The sequence below is a fragment of the Perna viridis genome, chromosome 7 (assembly GCF_037379345.1).
Source record: "Perna viridis isolate PV_CMFRI_1.1 ecotype Kerala chromosome 7, ASM3737934v1, whole genome shotgun sequence".
Classification (NCBI taxonomy): Eukaryota; Metazoa; Mollusca; class Bivalvia; order Mytilida; family Mytilidae; genus Perna; species Perna viridis.
The window spans coordinates 48,614,695-48,631,324 of record NC_142451.1 but is presented as its reverse complement, the minus strand read 5'-3'; the positions used below and the strand labels follow the sequence as shown (position 1 = coordinate 48,631,324).

Genomic DNA, 16,630 nt, shown 5'->3' with positions numbered 1-16,630 from the left:
ATTTGAAATTGGAATAAAATGAAAATTTATAAAGAAAAGAAAAAAAGTATCGTAAAACTAAAAGTTAAAGGGAGATAACTCTTATTACTAAACAAGTAATTCATGCGGTCGTCTTAATTTTCACAAGGTACAAATTAATATGGGCGGACAAGGAGTCGGGTAGCAGATCACATTCACCTTTCTCTTCCTTTTAAAAAATGAAAAGGATAAAAACAAGAAATAATACTGACAAGTATTAATCAAGTCCCTGTCATTTTACTCCTGGTGTCTTTCTCCTCAATTCCTGCTACCAAACCAACCACCAATCGCAACTACTCGGTCATTTCCGCTACACTAAAAAAAAAATGTGTGTAACTAGAAAGGCTGAGGTGTTCTGATTGACCCAACCACCTCACTCCCTTTTAACACATTGGGACCCTCCTCCTGTCCATTGTTACAATGTACTTTTGTTTTGAGGAATAAATACTAGTATATATATAAAGAGGCAGTAATGCAAAGATCATAGTAAAACATTCCTCCAGCAATGCTTGACGTCTGACTTGGTGTAAGGAGGAACAAAAAGCCAACCTCTTACATTGTAGAAGTGAAAAAAAAAAACGTAAAATTGAAAAGAACCAAGATTAACAGTATGTACAAACATCTCTAAATTTCTTTTGTTTTGTGAACATGTTTTGTTGTTGTGTGTATCTGTGTATTTTTAACTCATTTCCTGAATAATCTGTATTTTAGTGAACTCATAGAATATTAGTTGTAGACTAACTGTGCAAACCTCTTGAAAAAAAACATTATCAATGAAACCTCAGCAGTAAAGAGACAATCTGTCAACACACTAAGTGTGCACCCTCCGGTTTTTTTTTATAGAAAAAAATGGTTAAAATGAAGAAACTCACTGAAGTGATTTTTTTATCATTCAGTGCAACCTCCCCTTCTTCACTGTCCATCCATGGAGTGTAAAATGAAAAGAGTAAATTATTTTTACAATATTTTATTACATGTACATGAAGTATGTCTAATGAAGTAATGAGTAGATAACAATTATCCCTTCCTCAACATTTACACTGGTTCTCCACAAAAAACGTAAATTAAATATTTCATAGACAAATTACCAATAAACAATTTTGCATCTTTAGAAATCATATAATTTCTATAATAAGAGAAATACTACCATATCAACAATTAAAGAGATAAAGTACTAAAAGAGTTATGGCCCTTTTTATATACACATGCATGTCCAAGATCTTCTTAAACTGAAAGAACTTATTGGTAAAAATTCAAATGTGTTAGCTTATTGATCCCTTCAATCTCTACTCTATCATCAGGATAGTCCATAAAACCCAGGTCTATGGAATACAATAAAAAGAGGACCAGATATCACATCACCACAGCCTCCCTCCTCACAAATAAATAATGAATGATTTAATGTTCATTTTAATAATGACCATTTGATCTGTTCTTTTGCACTCTGTAAAACCTGAAAACAAAAGTAGAATTTTATTTTATATCTCCAATTTTTTTCCTTGTCTGTAAAATGTATTTTCACAACAGCAATAAAGTGATATATTGAAGCTTGTTTCCTAAGTTATGGTACAAAGAGAAATTACAATTACATTTCAAATTATACTGTAAATTACATAACTTATGTAATGAATTAGTTTTGTGACTTTAGCAACACAGACCATATGCAATTTTAATTTTTGTTCTAAAAAAATTTGCATTGGTAATGATTAAAATTATGTTCACTGCATTTTAAATAAATGTTCACATTGTAAAAAAATTTAAACATCTGTAAAAAAAGCATAAATAATTTCGAAGATTTGAAAACAAAAACATGCAAATTTCTAATTTTAATTCCATTTATTTTTATATGTGTTGATCTTGATATCATGAAAAGAAGTTTGCCAATAAGTTGCACATTATAATGATTTTATCAAGTTAATGAAGACTGAGTCCAGTAAATAATACCCACAACTTAAACACCATGTAGTTGCATGTTTCGTTGTGTTAGGTATACCCCCACTCATACAGGAAGTTGATACTGGGCTACAGCCCAAGTCATTCACAATGTGTCCCCATCTTTGAAATTTGAAATCAATTCTTCTATTGGGAGATAAGATAATTGCAACAAAGTTGGGACAGACACCAAAGGATGGACAAGGTGAATCCAATATACATCCCACTTGTTGAGTGAGGGTATAAAATATACACAAAAACATTACAATTGTTCCCCAACTAGCTACCAATAAGCTTCTACTTATAATTACTACAGCCATACACAGGGAAGAGATAAATTTGTATGCTACCTAAAGCATTTCTTATTTAAATTGGTACTGATGATTATATCCCCTGTATTATCATTCAACATTGTTTGATTACCATACATGATACAAACAAAATGCACAATGGGCACAGCTTGATACGACAGAAACGTGTAAAGGACCAATGTGGAAATTTGTTTTTGTGCTTATAATGTAACATAGAAACAAAAACTTTTTCTAAATGACACCATTTCATACATTAAGTCCAAGGGAAGACTGTTAATTGCCATTTTATCTACCTTTATGAATTAATTTGTTAGTCCTTATATGTTTTTTCACATGTTTTTCGTGTGAGAAACAGGTGTTTTCAAAACATATGAAAAACATGTTGCAATTTTTCCTATTTTTTGTATTAAGATTCACAATTGAAAATCATATCAAATATATGATTAGATACAGCAAACAAGGATTTAATTGGGGTACCAAATCAAACAATAGTTTTGTTTTGGGTCCAAGATTTGAAAAACAATATTACTTGAAATCAAACAAGTTTAGTTAATTACTTTTTGGACCATTGTGTGGACCAATTAGATTCAAAACCAAATGCTAGGTTAGATTAAAGAACCCTATTACATGTAACTCAATATTTGTACAAACCAAACAACTATTACTGGTACTTTTGGACCCTATGGACCTTATCGTGGACAAATTTGAAAATGAAGATCAATATACAAGGTTAGATTCTAGATATCAAAGACTCCAAAGAAATCAAGACTTTAAAATCACATTGAAATTGGTAAAAAAGAAGGCAGTTAGTACAAATTTACATAAAGTTTGTTTTGATGGTTAATTATCTAATGGTTTGGGCCATAACTCCTAAAGCTATTACCAGTCATTCTTATTTGGTATGGAATATAGTTTTAAAAAAATTTATAAAACTAATAGCATTCTACTCAAGTTATCTCATCAAAACAAAGTGTGTATGGACGCTGATGACAACAATGCCATATCATACAAACTGGTCATATAAATACAGTTTTCACCTCTTATGTTCTTAGAAAATAAGCAATACCATCATTAATGGGAACCTGTTTTTTTTTAAATAAATATAATAAACCCTCTTTAATGTACATTGGTAGTTATACACCTTATACCACCAGTATCTGCTTACCTCCAATTTCTTAGAAATATTCTTTAAATTAGTAAATAAATTAGGTTAGTAAGTAAAGATAAATAGAAGTTTTCTCTTTAAATTTGTTCAAATGATATTAAATCTGCCCCCAAAGATATTACATCTGTCCCCAAAGATATTACATGTGTCCTAATGATATTACATCTGCCCCCAAAGATATTACATGTGCCCCTAATGATATTACATCTGTCCAAATGATATTACACATGTCCTTATGATATTACATCTGTCCCCAAAGATATTACATGTGTCCTAATGATATTACATCTGCCCCCAAAGATATTACATGTGCCCCTAATTATATTACATCTGTCCAAATGATATTACACATGTCCTTATGATATTACATCTGTCCCCAAAGATATTACATGTGTCCTAATGATATTGCATCTGCCCCCAAAGATATTACATGTGCCCCTAATGATATTACATATGTCCAAATGATATTATACATGTCCTTATGATATCACATCTGTCCCCAAAGATATTACATGTGTCCTAATGATATTACATCTGCCCAAATGATACTACACGTGTCCTAATGATATTACATCTGCCCCCAAAGATGTTATATGTGTCCTAATGATATTACACCTGTCCAAAGATATTACATCTGTCCCAATGATATTATATATATCCCAATGATATTACATCTGCCCCAATGATATTGTATCTATCCCAATGATATTATATCTGTCCAAATGATATTACATCTATCCCAATGATATTACATCTGCCCCAATGATATTGTATCTATCCCAATGATATTATATCTGTCCAAATGATATTACATCTGCCCCAATGATATTGTATCTGTCCCAATGATATTACATCTGTCCCAATGATATTATATCTGTCCCAATAATATTACATCTGTGCCAATGATATTGTTTTTATCCAAATGATACTAACTAATGCCTTATAAAACTTATGTCAAGTTTTCATACTGTATTAAGTTTGTTCAGTTTTTTTTCTTTTAATAAAATGGTAAAAACTTGCTATGCCTGTACCCCCTTTATTCTATGGAAATCAGAAATAAAAAATCAAAATAAACATTGAGAAACAATAAGAGGCTCCCAGGGGCCTGAATCGCTCACCTGGTTGAATTTTGTCTTTCACAGGTAAGAAAATTTAACAAGTTGTCAAACAATTTTGACTCAAGAATACTTTGGTAGGGCTTACCATAAGGACTATTTCAGCAACTGAAAGTTTCTTTCTATCTATTATAGTTTTCAAAATATTGGCTGAAAACTGCTAAAAAAAAAAGTTCCATGCAGGATACCCCAAGGATCATTCATACCAAGTTTGGTTCCAATGGGTGAAGTAGTATTAGCGGAGAAGTTTTGAAAAATTTTTAATGATGATGACGACGGACACCAAGTGATGGCAATAGCTCACATGATGGCCTTCGGCAAGGTGAGCTAAAAACGAGCTTGATGACTTTCATAGGACCAAAAAAAATTATCAAAATCTGTCAAAGCTTTTATTTTATAAACAGGATGCCCCAAGAAACAAAAAACTTATTCGGAATGACGTCATTCTTGTTAGTTGATACTTGAAGTTTTATTGCATTTACAGTTGATCATTGTAGTATTGTACCCCTGTTCAGCTTTAAACTTATATTATAAAGAATATGCTAACCTTCCTAATGTGTAATTTTCACCAATAAGGTTTGAATATTCAGTCAAATGCAAAAGCACATGTGGATTCCTCCCTTTTAATCTATAGCTAGATATTAAGGGACAATAATACTGACATTGTGTGTAGCAAGCTATTCTACATGAAGAAATATTATAAGCTAGGATATTTATTTCTATAAACAGCCATAACAATTTTGTGAACTGTGCATTCATACCTGTGAAAAAAATAGTTAATGGAAGATATCCTATGTCATCTTAAGAGATTTCGTTAGACATCTCTTTTTACCCTTCATTTTAAGTAGAGAAATAGAGCATACAGATAAAAGCAAATTCCCCTTTCACTTTTACTTTATTTTTTTTCCTTTTTTAATATAATACAGCCTTCTGACAAACTTATCGACTGAATGTTCTGATACAATGTATGTTAACATTGTTTCCTTGGAACATTTCAACAGATGGTATATAATGACCTTTGGCAAACTAGAGATACACATATATGTGAGATTCTCAGCTCACACTTAGGATATATTATGCTAGAGGCATGAATTAGCTGGAGTCTGACACATAAAATGTGAGAGTTAACAACTATGTGTGCAATAAGTGCATTAGTAAAACATTCCAATTCACCAATACATGGGAGGTAACTGTCACAACTGAAGGGAGGTAACCTACCTGGGCCATTGTCTGTTCTCCTAAATTAAGATCATCTGTTTTTACTGAAACTTTCTGGACTATTGAGGATGCGTCAGAATCAAGTATTATTCTACAATAAAATTAAGGTAAAATTAGGATAATTTGTAACATGTGTGATTATTATTAATTATTACAAATTATCCAAAATAAGCTGATATACAAGATTAACAATTCTTCATATTCATTGTTTTTAACAAAGTCTACTCATCATTAATATTTTACCTTCATTTTATACTCAGCATTAACACAAAATGACATTTACTACAATGATAAGCCATGTAACATATTTTTAGCATTTAACACCAAAGCCAGCACTTTAGAATCCAAGTTAGCAATTTTTTTAAATTGATATATTTTTGCCATTAATGACATGAAGTATAAATTACAACACTATCAGCACAGTCTTACCCTCCATCACAAATTTCATCAACAGCTAAAAACACAGCATCCATATTATCTAACAGGGCTCTCTTTTCAACATTCTTTCGTAATATTTGACTAACAGCTTCATAAAGAGCATTTAGAACACTGGCTAAAATGAGCTACAAGTACAAAAAAAAAAGACGTCAAAGTGATATTATACGTTAATAGATATGTAATTTCATACTGGCCCCATTATAGGTTAGAGGTTTGTCATATTGGTCGAGGCAGTCGTATTGGTCCCAAGGCATCGCCGATCCAATACGGTTGTTGAAGCCAATATGATTGACCGAAACCTATAACAGGGCCAATATGAAATTACATATTTATTGACAATTTTATTAACCAACTCAACTAGATGATTTGCAGAACAGTTGTTTTTGTGTTTTACCAAGAACATGTACATTTATTTGCTTTAATCAGTCTTAAATATTCTTTTTGTATAAAACGGAAGATTTTTTTGTGTTTCTGTAGCTTTTAGTCCTGGTGATCAAAGTTCATGAAATCCAATTCTATCTAGAAATGGCAGTGTCAAACGACTGGAAATTATGATGCCGTATTGGCCCAGATTTGATCCATGTTGGCCCTCTTTTTTCATATTGGCCCGTATAGATGCCCGTTTTGAATTCATATCAATTGGTCAGTTTTTGACATATTTTAACGTAGTTTGGGTAGTTGATTAATAAAGAGCAATATTAATGATTGATTATTGTTTAATGCCCTAAGCAGAAAATTCATTCCTTTCAGGACAAGAATGATCGGAAAGAACCAATCGGACAGACCCTGCTTTCTACTAGTCCGACATGCTAAGCCTTACCACCCAACTTGGACAAATTACAACGAACAAAAGTAATTTAAAAAATGTTCTGTTATTCAGATTCTGTTATTGATTATAGTCAATGGATTGTAATAAGTTTTGCTGTGCCTTCCTTGTCTTCCTCTGGAAGAGGCCTTAGTCTTGCTGATTGAGTTTTTTTTTCTGTAATAAATTGAGAAGTTTTATCTCTAAAATTAAAAAAAAAAATTTCAACTCTTTCATTACATCCATTTGTTTTATAATACAAATGGAACATTTCCTAACTGAACGCTGAATAAACCTGTTGAAACCCCAATTTATTTTAAGTCCCTGTGCATTAATTTCAAAGGATTTTGAACCAAACATGTCAAACTATCATGTTGGAATGAGATTCGGTTTGGATATATAATATCAATAGAGCATACCTCATTTTCTTGTGAACTACCAACAACATAGAAGAATAAATCAACATTACTTCTATATACGCATGTTAGACCTTCGAACATGATCACTTCAGCTGAAAAAGATTAACATTAAACAATAAATTGTATATGCATAAGGTGGTCCTAAGTATTCTTCCTTCTGCATTTAAGTTTTAAAGCAAATGCCATGAAATTTCCTTCTATAGTAACTTAGTTTTTCCTGTATCATTTCAAATCATTACATACAAGAAACATGCACTTTGTCTAACATCTCCAGTGTATGGGGGATCATAAGGATTTACTCAATTTTTGCAGTTATTTGTCCTGGTGAAAATTTCAATTTTTTTAAAGTAAACCATGAGAATTTTCCAAATTTACAATAATTACTTACAGTTGGCTTTGTGTGTTTTGTTGAAAAGATTCTTCTCAAATGCCTTCTGTTCCTTAGCTGTAGAAAACTGTTCATCATAATACTGAAAATACAAGTTCATATGTATCAACATAATACTGTAAACACAAGTTCACATGTATCATCATAATACTGTAAACACAAGTTGACATGTATCATCAAAATACTGTAAACACAAGTTCACATGTATCAACATAATACTGTAAACACAAGTTCACATGTATCATCATAATACTGTAAACACAAGTTCACATGTATCAACACAATACTGTAAACACATGTACCAACATAATACTGTAAACACAAGTTCACATGTATCAACATAATACTGTAAACACAAGTTCACATGTATCATCATAATACTGTAAACACAAGTTCATATGTATCAACATAATACTGTAAACACAAGTTCATAATGTATCATCATAATACTGTAAACACAAGTTCATGTGTATCAACACAATACTGTAAACACATGTATCAACATAACACTGTAAACACAAGTTCACATGTATCAACATAATACTGTAAACACAAGTTCACATGTATCATCATAATACTGTAAACACAAGTTCACATGTATCAACACAATACTGTAAACACATGTACCAACATAATACTGTAAACACAAGTTCACATGTATCAACATAATACTGTAAACACAAGTTCACATGTATCATCATAATACTGTAAACACAAGTTCATATGTATCAACATAATACTGTAAACACAAGTTCATAATGTATCATCATAATACTGTAAACACAAGTTCACGTGTATCAACACAATACTGTAAACACATGTATCAACATAACACTGTAAACACAAGTTCACATGTATCAACATAATACTGTAAACACAAGTTCACATGTATCATCATAATACTGTAAACACAAGTTCACATGTATCAACACAATACTGTAAACACATGTATCAACATAATACTGTAAACACAAGTTCACATGTATCAACATAATACTGTAAACACAAGTTCACATGTATCATCATAATACTGAAAACACAAGTTCACATGTATCATCATAATACTGAAAACACAAGTTCACATGCATCAACATAATACTGAAAACACAAGTTCACACGCATCATCATAATACTATAAACACAAGTTCATAATGTATCATCAAAATACTGTAAACACATGTATCATTATAATACTGTATATATATATATATACACACGGCTCCATCGGATCAAATTGATACAGGGAAGATAACGTAAATTTATAGAAGGGTCTGAAAAATTCCCAACAATGTTAGAACTGTCAACTTTGCGAGCAAATTTTTGTCGTTCCCTCCGCGGGACTCGAACTCGTACCGCTGTGACATCTATGGCAACACCGCCTGCACTAAGTCCAGCGCCCTAGACCACTCGGTATATATATAAATCAATGATAGAAAACTGATCTGAACCAGCAGTCTAATCAAGTGGAAACTGATCAAAAAAATATATCAAGGACCATCCTAGTGGGCGACTGAGGCGAAACAGTCGCTTTTTGGTTTCAAACTTCACCGGATATACCACAAAAGAGAAGTTAACGTCGCCCTTAAAATCCAACACATCACCCTTGTAACTTTTCAAAATCTACAAGGAAAATCCAGTAGAGCATCGGTGATTCTTTGAATATAACATTATTGTGTGTTTTCACAACTGAAATGAGACGATTCACAGCAGGTCAATACATTCTGCCCTGCATCTGATCTCCCATCGAGTACTCAATCGGAACTTCTCTAGAATTTACGCTGACATTTATGAAAATGAATATATACACAACACACCTGTCACTACGATGTCAAAGTTCTTATAAAAAAAATTTTGACACTTAAATGAATTAAGTATTACACTTAATACCATAAATATATTGATATATGACTGTTAAAAATGTTACTGCTCACTGTACACATGTCAACATTGTAGGATCTGAATGCGTAACATCAGTTGATTGGAAGTCACCCCGAAGTGACAGTAAACATCGTAAACTATGAATTAATTATCCTTTGCTTTAGTTCACAAATAAATACTTACTGAAAATTAAAATTTATCATTGATTAATGAACATTGCACACTGAAGATATCCTCAGATCTATTATGCCACAATATATAGACAATTTAAAAGATAGTTTTCAAGAGAGTGGTTTGATCAAGAAAAAAATGCAAGTAATGCAGCCTCTTCACATTACTTCTGCTCACAAAAAAGGAGAGTTGGCAACATTTGGAAACCAAAGTGTTACCATTTTAGCTAATGATTTTGCTATCCAAGGAATTGACAAAGAACTAGTGCCTATGGAATATAAACAATACAAAAGGTTTGTTACAGGTTCTTTTCAAACTTTCTCCCTTAGTGAAATTTGTGAAAAATTTGGCATGAATTTTTGAAGATATAATACCAAATATTGTAAAACTTGTTCAGTGCTGCACACTTCTACCAGTGAATAGTGAAAGAGGATTCTCTACCCAAAATCAAATCAAGTCAAGGTTGAAAACCAATTTAAACAATAGTTCAGTGAATGACTTGATGAGAATGAACTGTGGTGTGTGCATGTTGAAATAGGTAGAATATGTAATTTCTAAATGTTGGAATAGCTAGAAGACACCGTGTAAATGATAAAAGTTTTTAGACATTAGATTGACTAGATGTGAAATTTTATAATAACTTAATGTCTTTTAATTGAAAAAAAAAAATATCAAATACATTAGTTAATGATCATATACCTTTTTGTCTTTTTGCATAGTCTTAGAAAGATGTAGTTGTTCAAAAAAGGAATGTCATTATATGATAACATCATTCAAAATTAAAATTTAACTAATGAAACCTGCGCACACTGAGAAGTCTCCCTGAGATTTGAAACTTCTCCCTATTTTTCTCTGAGGGAGAAGTGAAGTCTTCCTGAATTTTGGGTCTAGGATGGTCCCTGTATATTACTTTCTTAAGTTTATAAAAAGAATATAATTCAGTTTGAGAAAAAAATGAATAGTCACTGTACCTTTGTTACTAAACGGTTTCCATCATTGTCGAGTATAGCTATGGCTTTAACCATATAAAGTGTAGGCTCCTGAAAATATTTAAGATTAGTAGAGAAATGAATTGCAAAAAATACATTGTAAATGTAATATGAACCATATCCCCTCTTTACTTCACCATGTGATATGATTTAAACAAATATCAGCAATAATAATTCTTTAACTTCTTGTTGACAAGTAGATATAGTAAATTAACTTAGCCTTAGCTAAAGACAAATTTTCAGAGTGGGAAAAAATTTTTTTCCCCAACTTGCCATTCTGGCTAATGGAATATTGATCTTGCTAGCCAAATAGAAATTCAACTAGCCAAATTTTTTTCCATTAATTCAAAAAATGTCTATGCTCATCACATTTTTGTTTTTTTTTTTGGTACTATCATCTGTTTTCTCTTGGATTTGCCTTTCTTCTTCTTTCTTCAACTATCTTTTCATTTATTTTTAAATTTTATCAAAAACTTTTCCATTTTCGAATATTCCCTTCCATGTCCCATTGAAGTTTTTCATGTACATGCACTTTACATTAACAAAATAAGTACTCCATTTCTGAACTCATATTTTAAAAATAAAATCATATTTCAACAGATCCATCATTACGAAAAAAGAAAATGTTAATCATCTGCTTCTTGTTCATTTTTATGTTGACAATAAACAACTAATTTGCAAGGTAACATATCTTAAATTACCATGATAATTTCGTTTGAACACTAAAAAACGATCAGGACCGTCACGTAGGTTTTGGCACATCCCATTTACCGGAAATTAAAATGGCAGATCATAAACAATGCTTTACAAGTCAATAAAATTGTGGATATCATACCAAATTCCAATTGACATATTCAAGCTACATTTTAAACTTCTTAAAATGTAAGGAACATATTTTTAAAGTATGATGTTAAGGGATGTTTTACTAGATAACCTGTTGGCTGGTTAACTTTCCTTGAAACTCGCTAATCACATGATGGTCGCCAAAAATCACATTTGTAGTTTTGACTACAAAAAAAACCCAATATTTTCACTGCATATATATTATTTTTCATCACTAATAGTAAAAGTTCTTTTTAAATTTATGTGGTAGCCACGCATGCAAACAGCATGTTATAGTCAGTATAATGATGAAGTGTGAAATATGAAGATAGATAGATAGATAGATAGATAGATAGATAAGTAGTTTAAAACATGTTTAGCTTATTCACATTTGCAGTGGCTTTCAACATGTCAGATGCTAGAGGTTGGGATAGCACCAAGTTAGAAAATAGCCTGCAAGACAACCTCTAGCACTGCTGGAGTATTACTTGTGTAGAATTCTGCAATTGGAATTTCGATTGAGAATAGGGAGGTCAGTCAAAATATGAAGTATATAGAAAATGTACAAGTTTATATTAGTTTGAAAGAGCCCAAGAAATGTAACTTACTGGTGCAAAAATTTTTAAAATCGGTCTAGGGGTTCAAAAGTTATTACAATTTAAAGTTCAAAATTTTGGTCATTTTTCTTGCGAGGGCAAAAATGTCACATTTTGGGCACTTCTGTGGCCCACATAAGTCAAACAGGTAAAGAAATTCATACATTGTGTCTTAATCATTTAAATAAAGCCATTTCATACTTTGATTTAAGCCATTCAGGAAACTTGTATCTTAGATACAAAGAAAATTACACTTTTTTAAAATTGGCAAAAAAACACTTTGGACTTAGTTTTTTTTTGCTATGTGTCAACAGCATCGTGAATTAAAGTGCCATTTTTGGATATTCATATTTGGAAATTGGAAGGTAGTAGAAATCTGATACTTTGCTGTTCTTTCAAGAGTAATCCATTAAACAGAAATAAATAAACAAATATTATGTCAAAACCTCTGATTTGTTTTTCATTGGAATCAGAAACACTGCGGCAGACCCCCTTTTTTTTAAATGCGTTTTTTCAACAAAAAAATACATTTTTGCTTACTAAGAATTCAAAAAAAATATTTAATTTTTTCTGTCACTTGTTTTGTGTGGCAATAAAGTTGCTTGACTTGAAAAATCATGTTTTTCAGCTCAAAAAAATTTTTTGAGGTCGAAAATTTAAATTTTAGGGTAAATTTTAGAGCTATTTTCAGTGGAAAAAATGGCGAAAGGTCAGACAAAAAAAGACATTTTGAATTTAAAAGCAGTTTTTAGCACATGACAGTTATTGTTATTGTGATTAAATATGTAAAAACACATTTTTATCAAGAAATAATTGAATTATATTTAAAAACCAACAAGCAAATGTTGAAAAATGGGGGTAAATCGAACATTTTTGAAAATTTCAGATTTAAAAAAAAAAACGCATATTTATGCTTATATTTATCAAAATATCAACCTACCATATACTTATGTGGTACCATTTTAAAGCTTAGAATCTAAGCTATCACATGAAGATACTTTCATCTTATTTTGCTATAAAATGTTTAATGTGGATGAAAATTTGTTAGGCCTATACCTTAAATGAAGCCAGACGATAATCAAAATAAACATACATTTTTGCCACAAAAAGTGGGAAAATAATATTATATCAAGGTCTGGTCAATTCTAAGATTCCTAATTAGTCTTGTAATGTTTTCTTGTTTAAATAGGGTCTTTTAATATAATAATAATCTCATTATTATGTTAAAATTGAATAAAATTTCAAAAACAAATGCTGTTTTCCCAAGAAATTGAGAAAATTTTTATGAATACATTGACTTGAACCAATGCGCATACTTTCACTATGAAACTTTGAAGCCCTAGCTGTTTCCTCATGTGTACTATTATGTACATTAAATGATAATAAACAAAATATCATCATTTGATTAAGTTTAATGAACTTTTCGAAGTTTCCATTTCAGGCCAGAAGGGTTTCTTCACCAGGATCTACTATGTCTGCCAAATCTACAAAAGAGATTATGTACATAAGGACATTACACCTATTAACATCATTTACCTTATCAATTTACTTACAGTTAGTTTACTTTCTATTAAATCATAATCTGGTTTGCTAACAATCTGAAAAAATGTAAAACTTTATTTGATGTTGGTTGCTCACAAAGCGGTTGACAAAAGATGTGGCGAGGAGTTAAAAACACCAAACTTCCTTTTCCAGAATAATTATCTTCATTTCAAAACAAGAAGATTGTTTTATAAGATTATATTAATGTTATGTTAAATAACTTAATATGAATAATTTCGCTGCGTGATCCGTCTGGTTCTTCTATCAAGTGTTGAACTCTCTTACCAATCAGGTTATCGGGTTCAGGTGTGTCTGGAACTACCCTACTTACTGTACCCCACATGGTCCTACCTCAGACTCGGTCCATATTCGTCTCATAGCATAGCCCACTATGCTGCTCAGGCCATCTGAAATAAACAAGTAGTGGAATTCAATGAATATGTACTGTGAGGCAGTTTTAAAGCAGAGTCTAAACACAAAACTAATCGACAGTTCTTGTAAGTAATATATGATTCAAATGTAAATGCTTATTTGTTACCATAATTAAAAGACTCAAAAGTTTTATTATTAAAACAAATAAAGCTACTAAACTAAATCAAAGTATAAAAACTAACTTACCATGAATTCGAAACATCTCCAGAACTCAACAAAATGAAACTAAAATGATGAAAAACAAACAGAAAATAAAACTAAATCATAATAAAATTTACATCAGTGTTTACTTTTTATATGACAAAATAAAATAAATATTTAGGCAGCCTGTTTACTAATACTTTCTTCTGAAATAAATCAATAATTAGAAGAAAAAACATAGTACAAGTATGTTTCATATACATACAACAAAAGATTGGTATTATGAGTCAATCAATGTGATCCTAAAAAGGCCAAAAAAATATTAAACCATAATTAGTTAAAATTTAATGATAAATAATGTATATTACTAGGATTTTAAACCTTTTCCAAGCAATTGTACATGTATATGAATATTAAATAAGTAGAGCATCTACAATCCTCTAAAAAATGAATATGTAAGTTAGCTGTTAAAAATTGTACAGTATGAATATATAAAGTAAACTTAAGAAGATGCAGGTCATATGTAAAATATGCAATTGCCACATATATACATCTCATCAAATAAGTTCTATTTATCAAGTAAAGTACAAGCAGGGCTACCAGATAATTGTTCTAATAAAAGTCATAATTAATATATATTAACTGATAAAATGAAAACCAGAAAAAAAAGTTGTGTATCATTTGAAGAAGCAATTTAAGGTTGATTTTTTTTTCTACATATGATAATTTTGAATAAATAAAACAGTTAAAATAAATATAAAGAAGGTTTATGCTTAAACATGTGAGTTTCATATAAATTGGGCACTACATATAAATTAAAATTGAATTATCAAGGAAATTAAATGCAATATGTGCAAATTCTCCCAACCAATAGAAAAAAAGCTAGGTAAAATACAGAGACTTCCGATAATATAGGAAAGTCGATAAAGTCCGAAAGATTTTGAATGGATTGCAATCAAACGTTGGGAGAATTTACCTCATTACATATTCATCGTTTAATAAAAATGTTATGGAAACATATTCCAACTAATGCTAAATGAGAGTAATCTTTTTTAAATCAGCTCATGCAGAATCAAACGAAAATCAGACCTTCCAAGAAGGTGAATATAGTTTTTAAGCTTGCAGATGATAAAAGGTCATTCTAGAATTTGACCTTACGGAAACAGGGCGATTAGGCTTATATTAGACATAATTTAGGTACTTACCGTAAGTGATTGGCCTCCATGGCCTAGGTCCATCGTTGTCTGCACCACCAGTCAAAAATCCGTCCAGAAAACAGTCGGTAAAAGGCATTTATCCACGAGTGTTCGAAAATCTTAACAGAAGCTATGGCGGATCAGTAACATCCGGTTAGCAAGAACGATAACCGGTCCCGCTTTAATTTTTGTGAAAACCACGCCCTGACCACCCTAATATCCAATCGATTCCGCAAGCTATTATTGTTTTTCTTCTGAAACCAGGGTTACGGATGGACGCAGAAAGGATTAAATTTTCGGAATCCGACTGTCAGTGCATTCCGGGTACGCAAAAACTATTTTTTTTCAACATGTTTTTCCTTAAAATTACGTAAAAAATATGTTTTGTAACCAAAAAATTAGCCTGACAACCGGATTATCAAAATTGAAGATATTTCCAAAAATTTAAGCCATAAATGAAGAAAATCGGTCCAGTAATAGCTTGCGGAATGAATTTTGAAATAGGTATGATCTTTGACACATAGTTTTTCAGGCGGCCATTTTTCTCAAAGTATCGTCACTTCAAACGTTTGTACCAAATGACCAATAACTCCAATAACAATGAAAGTTGTATATTTAGAAAGAGAAATGTCTCATCTTCAATTACATATATTTTTTATTGTCATGCAATGGATTTTTAACCATTTTCTAACGTGTTAAAGTTGACTCAAAATTGAGAATTTTGCTCTCGCAAGAATATAGATAAACGCACTACCGACCTCCCTATTGAGAATATTCACAATTCCCCTGGCCTCCCTGTTCTGTTGTAATTAATTCCTTTTGGGGGAGTCTTTTTATGCAGCTCAAAAGATCTTACCAATATTCCACCGTCCATGACAGATATTAAAGCACTGTAGTGGGAGAATATTCTAAAATTGAAAGTCAACAGTCGGCAAAAATTAAGCAACAAAATCGACGTGGAAGTAGCTCAATGTCAACATAGTTAATGAATTATCTACTGCCAAAGCCCTTCTAAAAGCACAGAAAAGATGCAGAAAACTACTTTCGTACTCCT

General features: G+C 31.2%; 1 protein-coding gene and 1 long non-coding RNA gene across 6 annotated transcripts; both read right to left on the bottom strand.

The window, feature by feature from the left end:
• Window positions 1–969: 969 nt before the first annotated feature.
• Window positions 970–16,591, bottom strand: LOC148613077 (coatomer subunit zeta-1-like). 2 transcript variants are annotated; one of them, XM_088595109.1, is made up of 8 exons: window positions 16,433–16,591; window positions 10,830–10,898; window positions 7,810–7,891; window positions 7,422–7,513; window positions 6,189–6,322; window positions 5,760–5,850; window positions 3,427–3,447; window positions 970–1,471 (listed from the first exon to the last, which is right to left on the bottom strand). In XM_088595109.1, exons 1-8 carry the CDS (start codon window positions 16,448–16,450, stop codon window positions 1,424–1,426), a joined length of 555 nt encoding a protein of 184 aa, XP_088451235.1. In that variant the 5' UTR covers window positions 16,451–16,591; the 3' UTR covers window positions 970–1,423. The 2 variants fall into 2 exon arrangements, with proteins under 2 accessions (XP_088451235.1, XP_088451236.1); XM_088595110.1 differs by lacking the exon at window positions 3,427–3,447 and having other exon boundaries at window positions 16,433–16,590.
• Window positions 11,218–16,356, bottom strand: LOC148613078 (uncharacterized). Of its 4 annotated transcripts, XR_015924556.1 has the most exons (4): window positions 15,586–16,356; window positions 14,426–14,464; window positions 14,159–14,214; window positions 11,218–13,749 (listed from the first exon to the last, which is right to left on the bottom strand). It is a non-coding gene; the product is annotated as an uncharacterized LOC148613078 (long non-coding RNA). The 4 variants fall into 4 exon arrangements; XR_015924557.1 differs by lacking the exon at window positions 14,426–14,464; XR_015924554.1 differs by lacking the exon at window positions 14,426–14,464 and having other exon boundaries at window positions 13,660–13,749; window positions 14,093–14,214.
• Window positions 16,592–16,630: the final 39 nt, after the last annotated feature.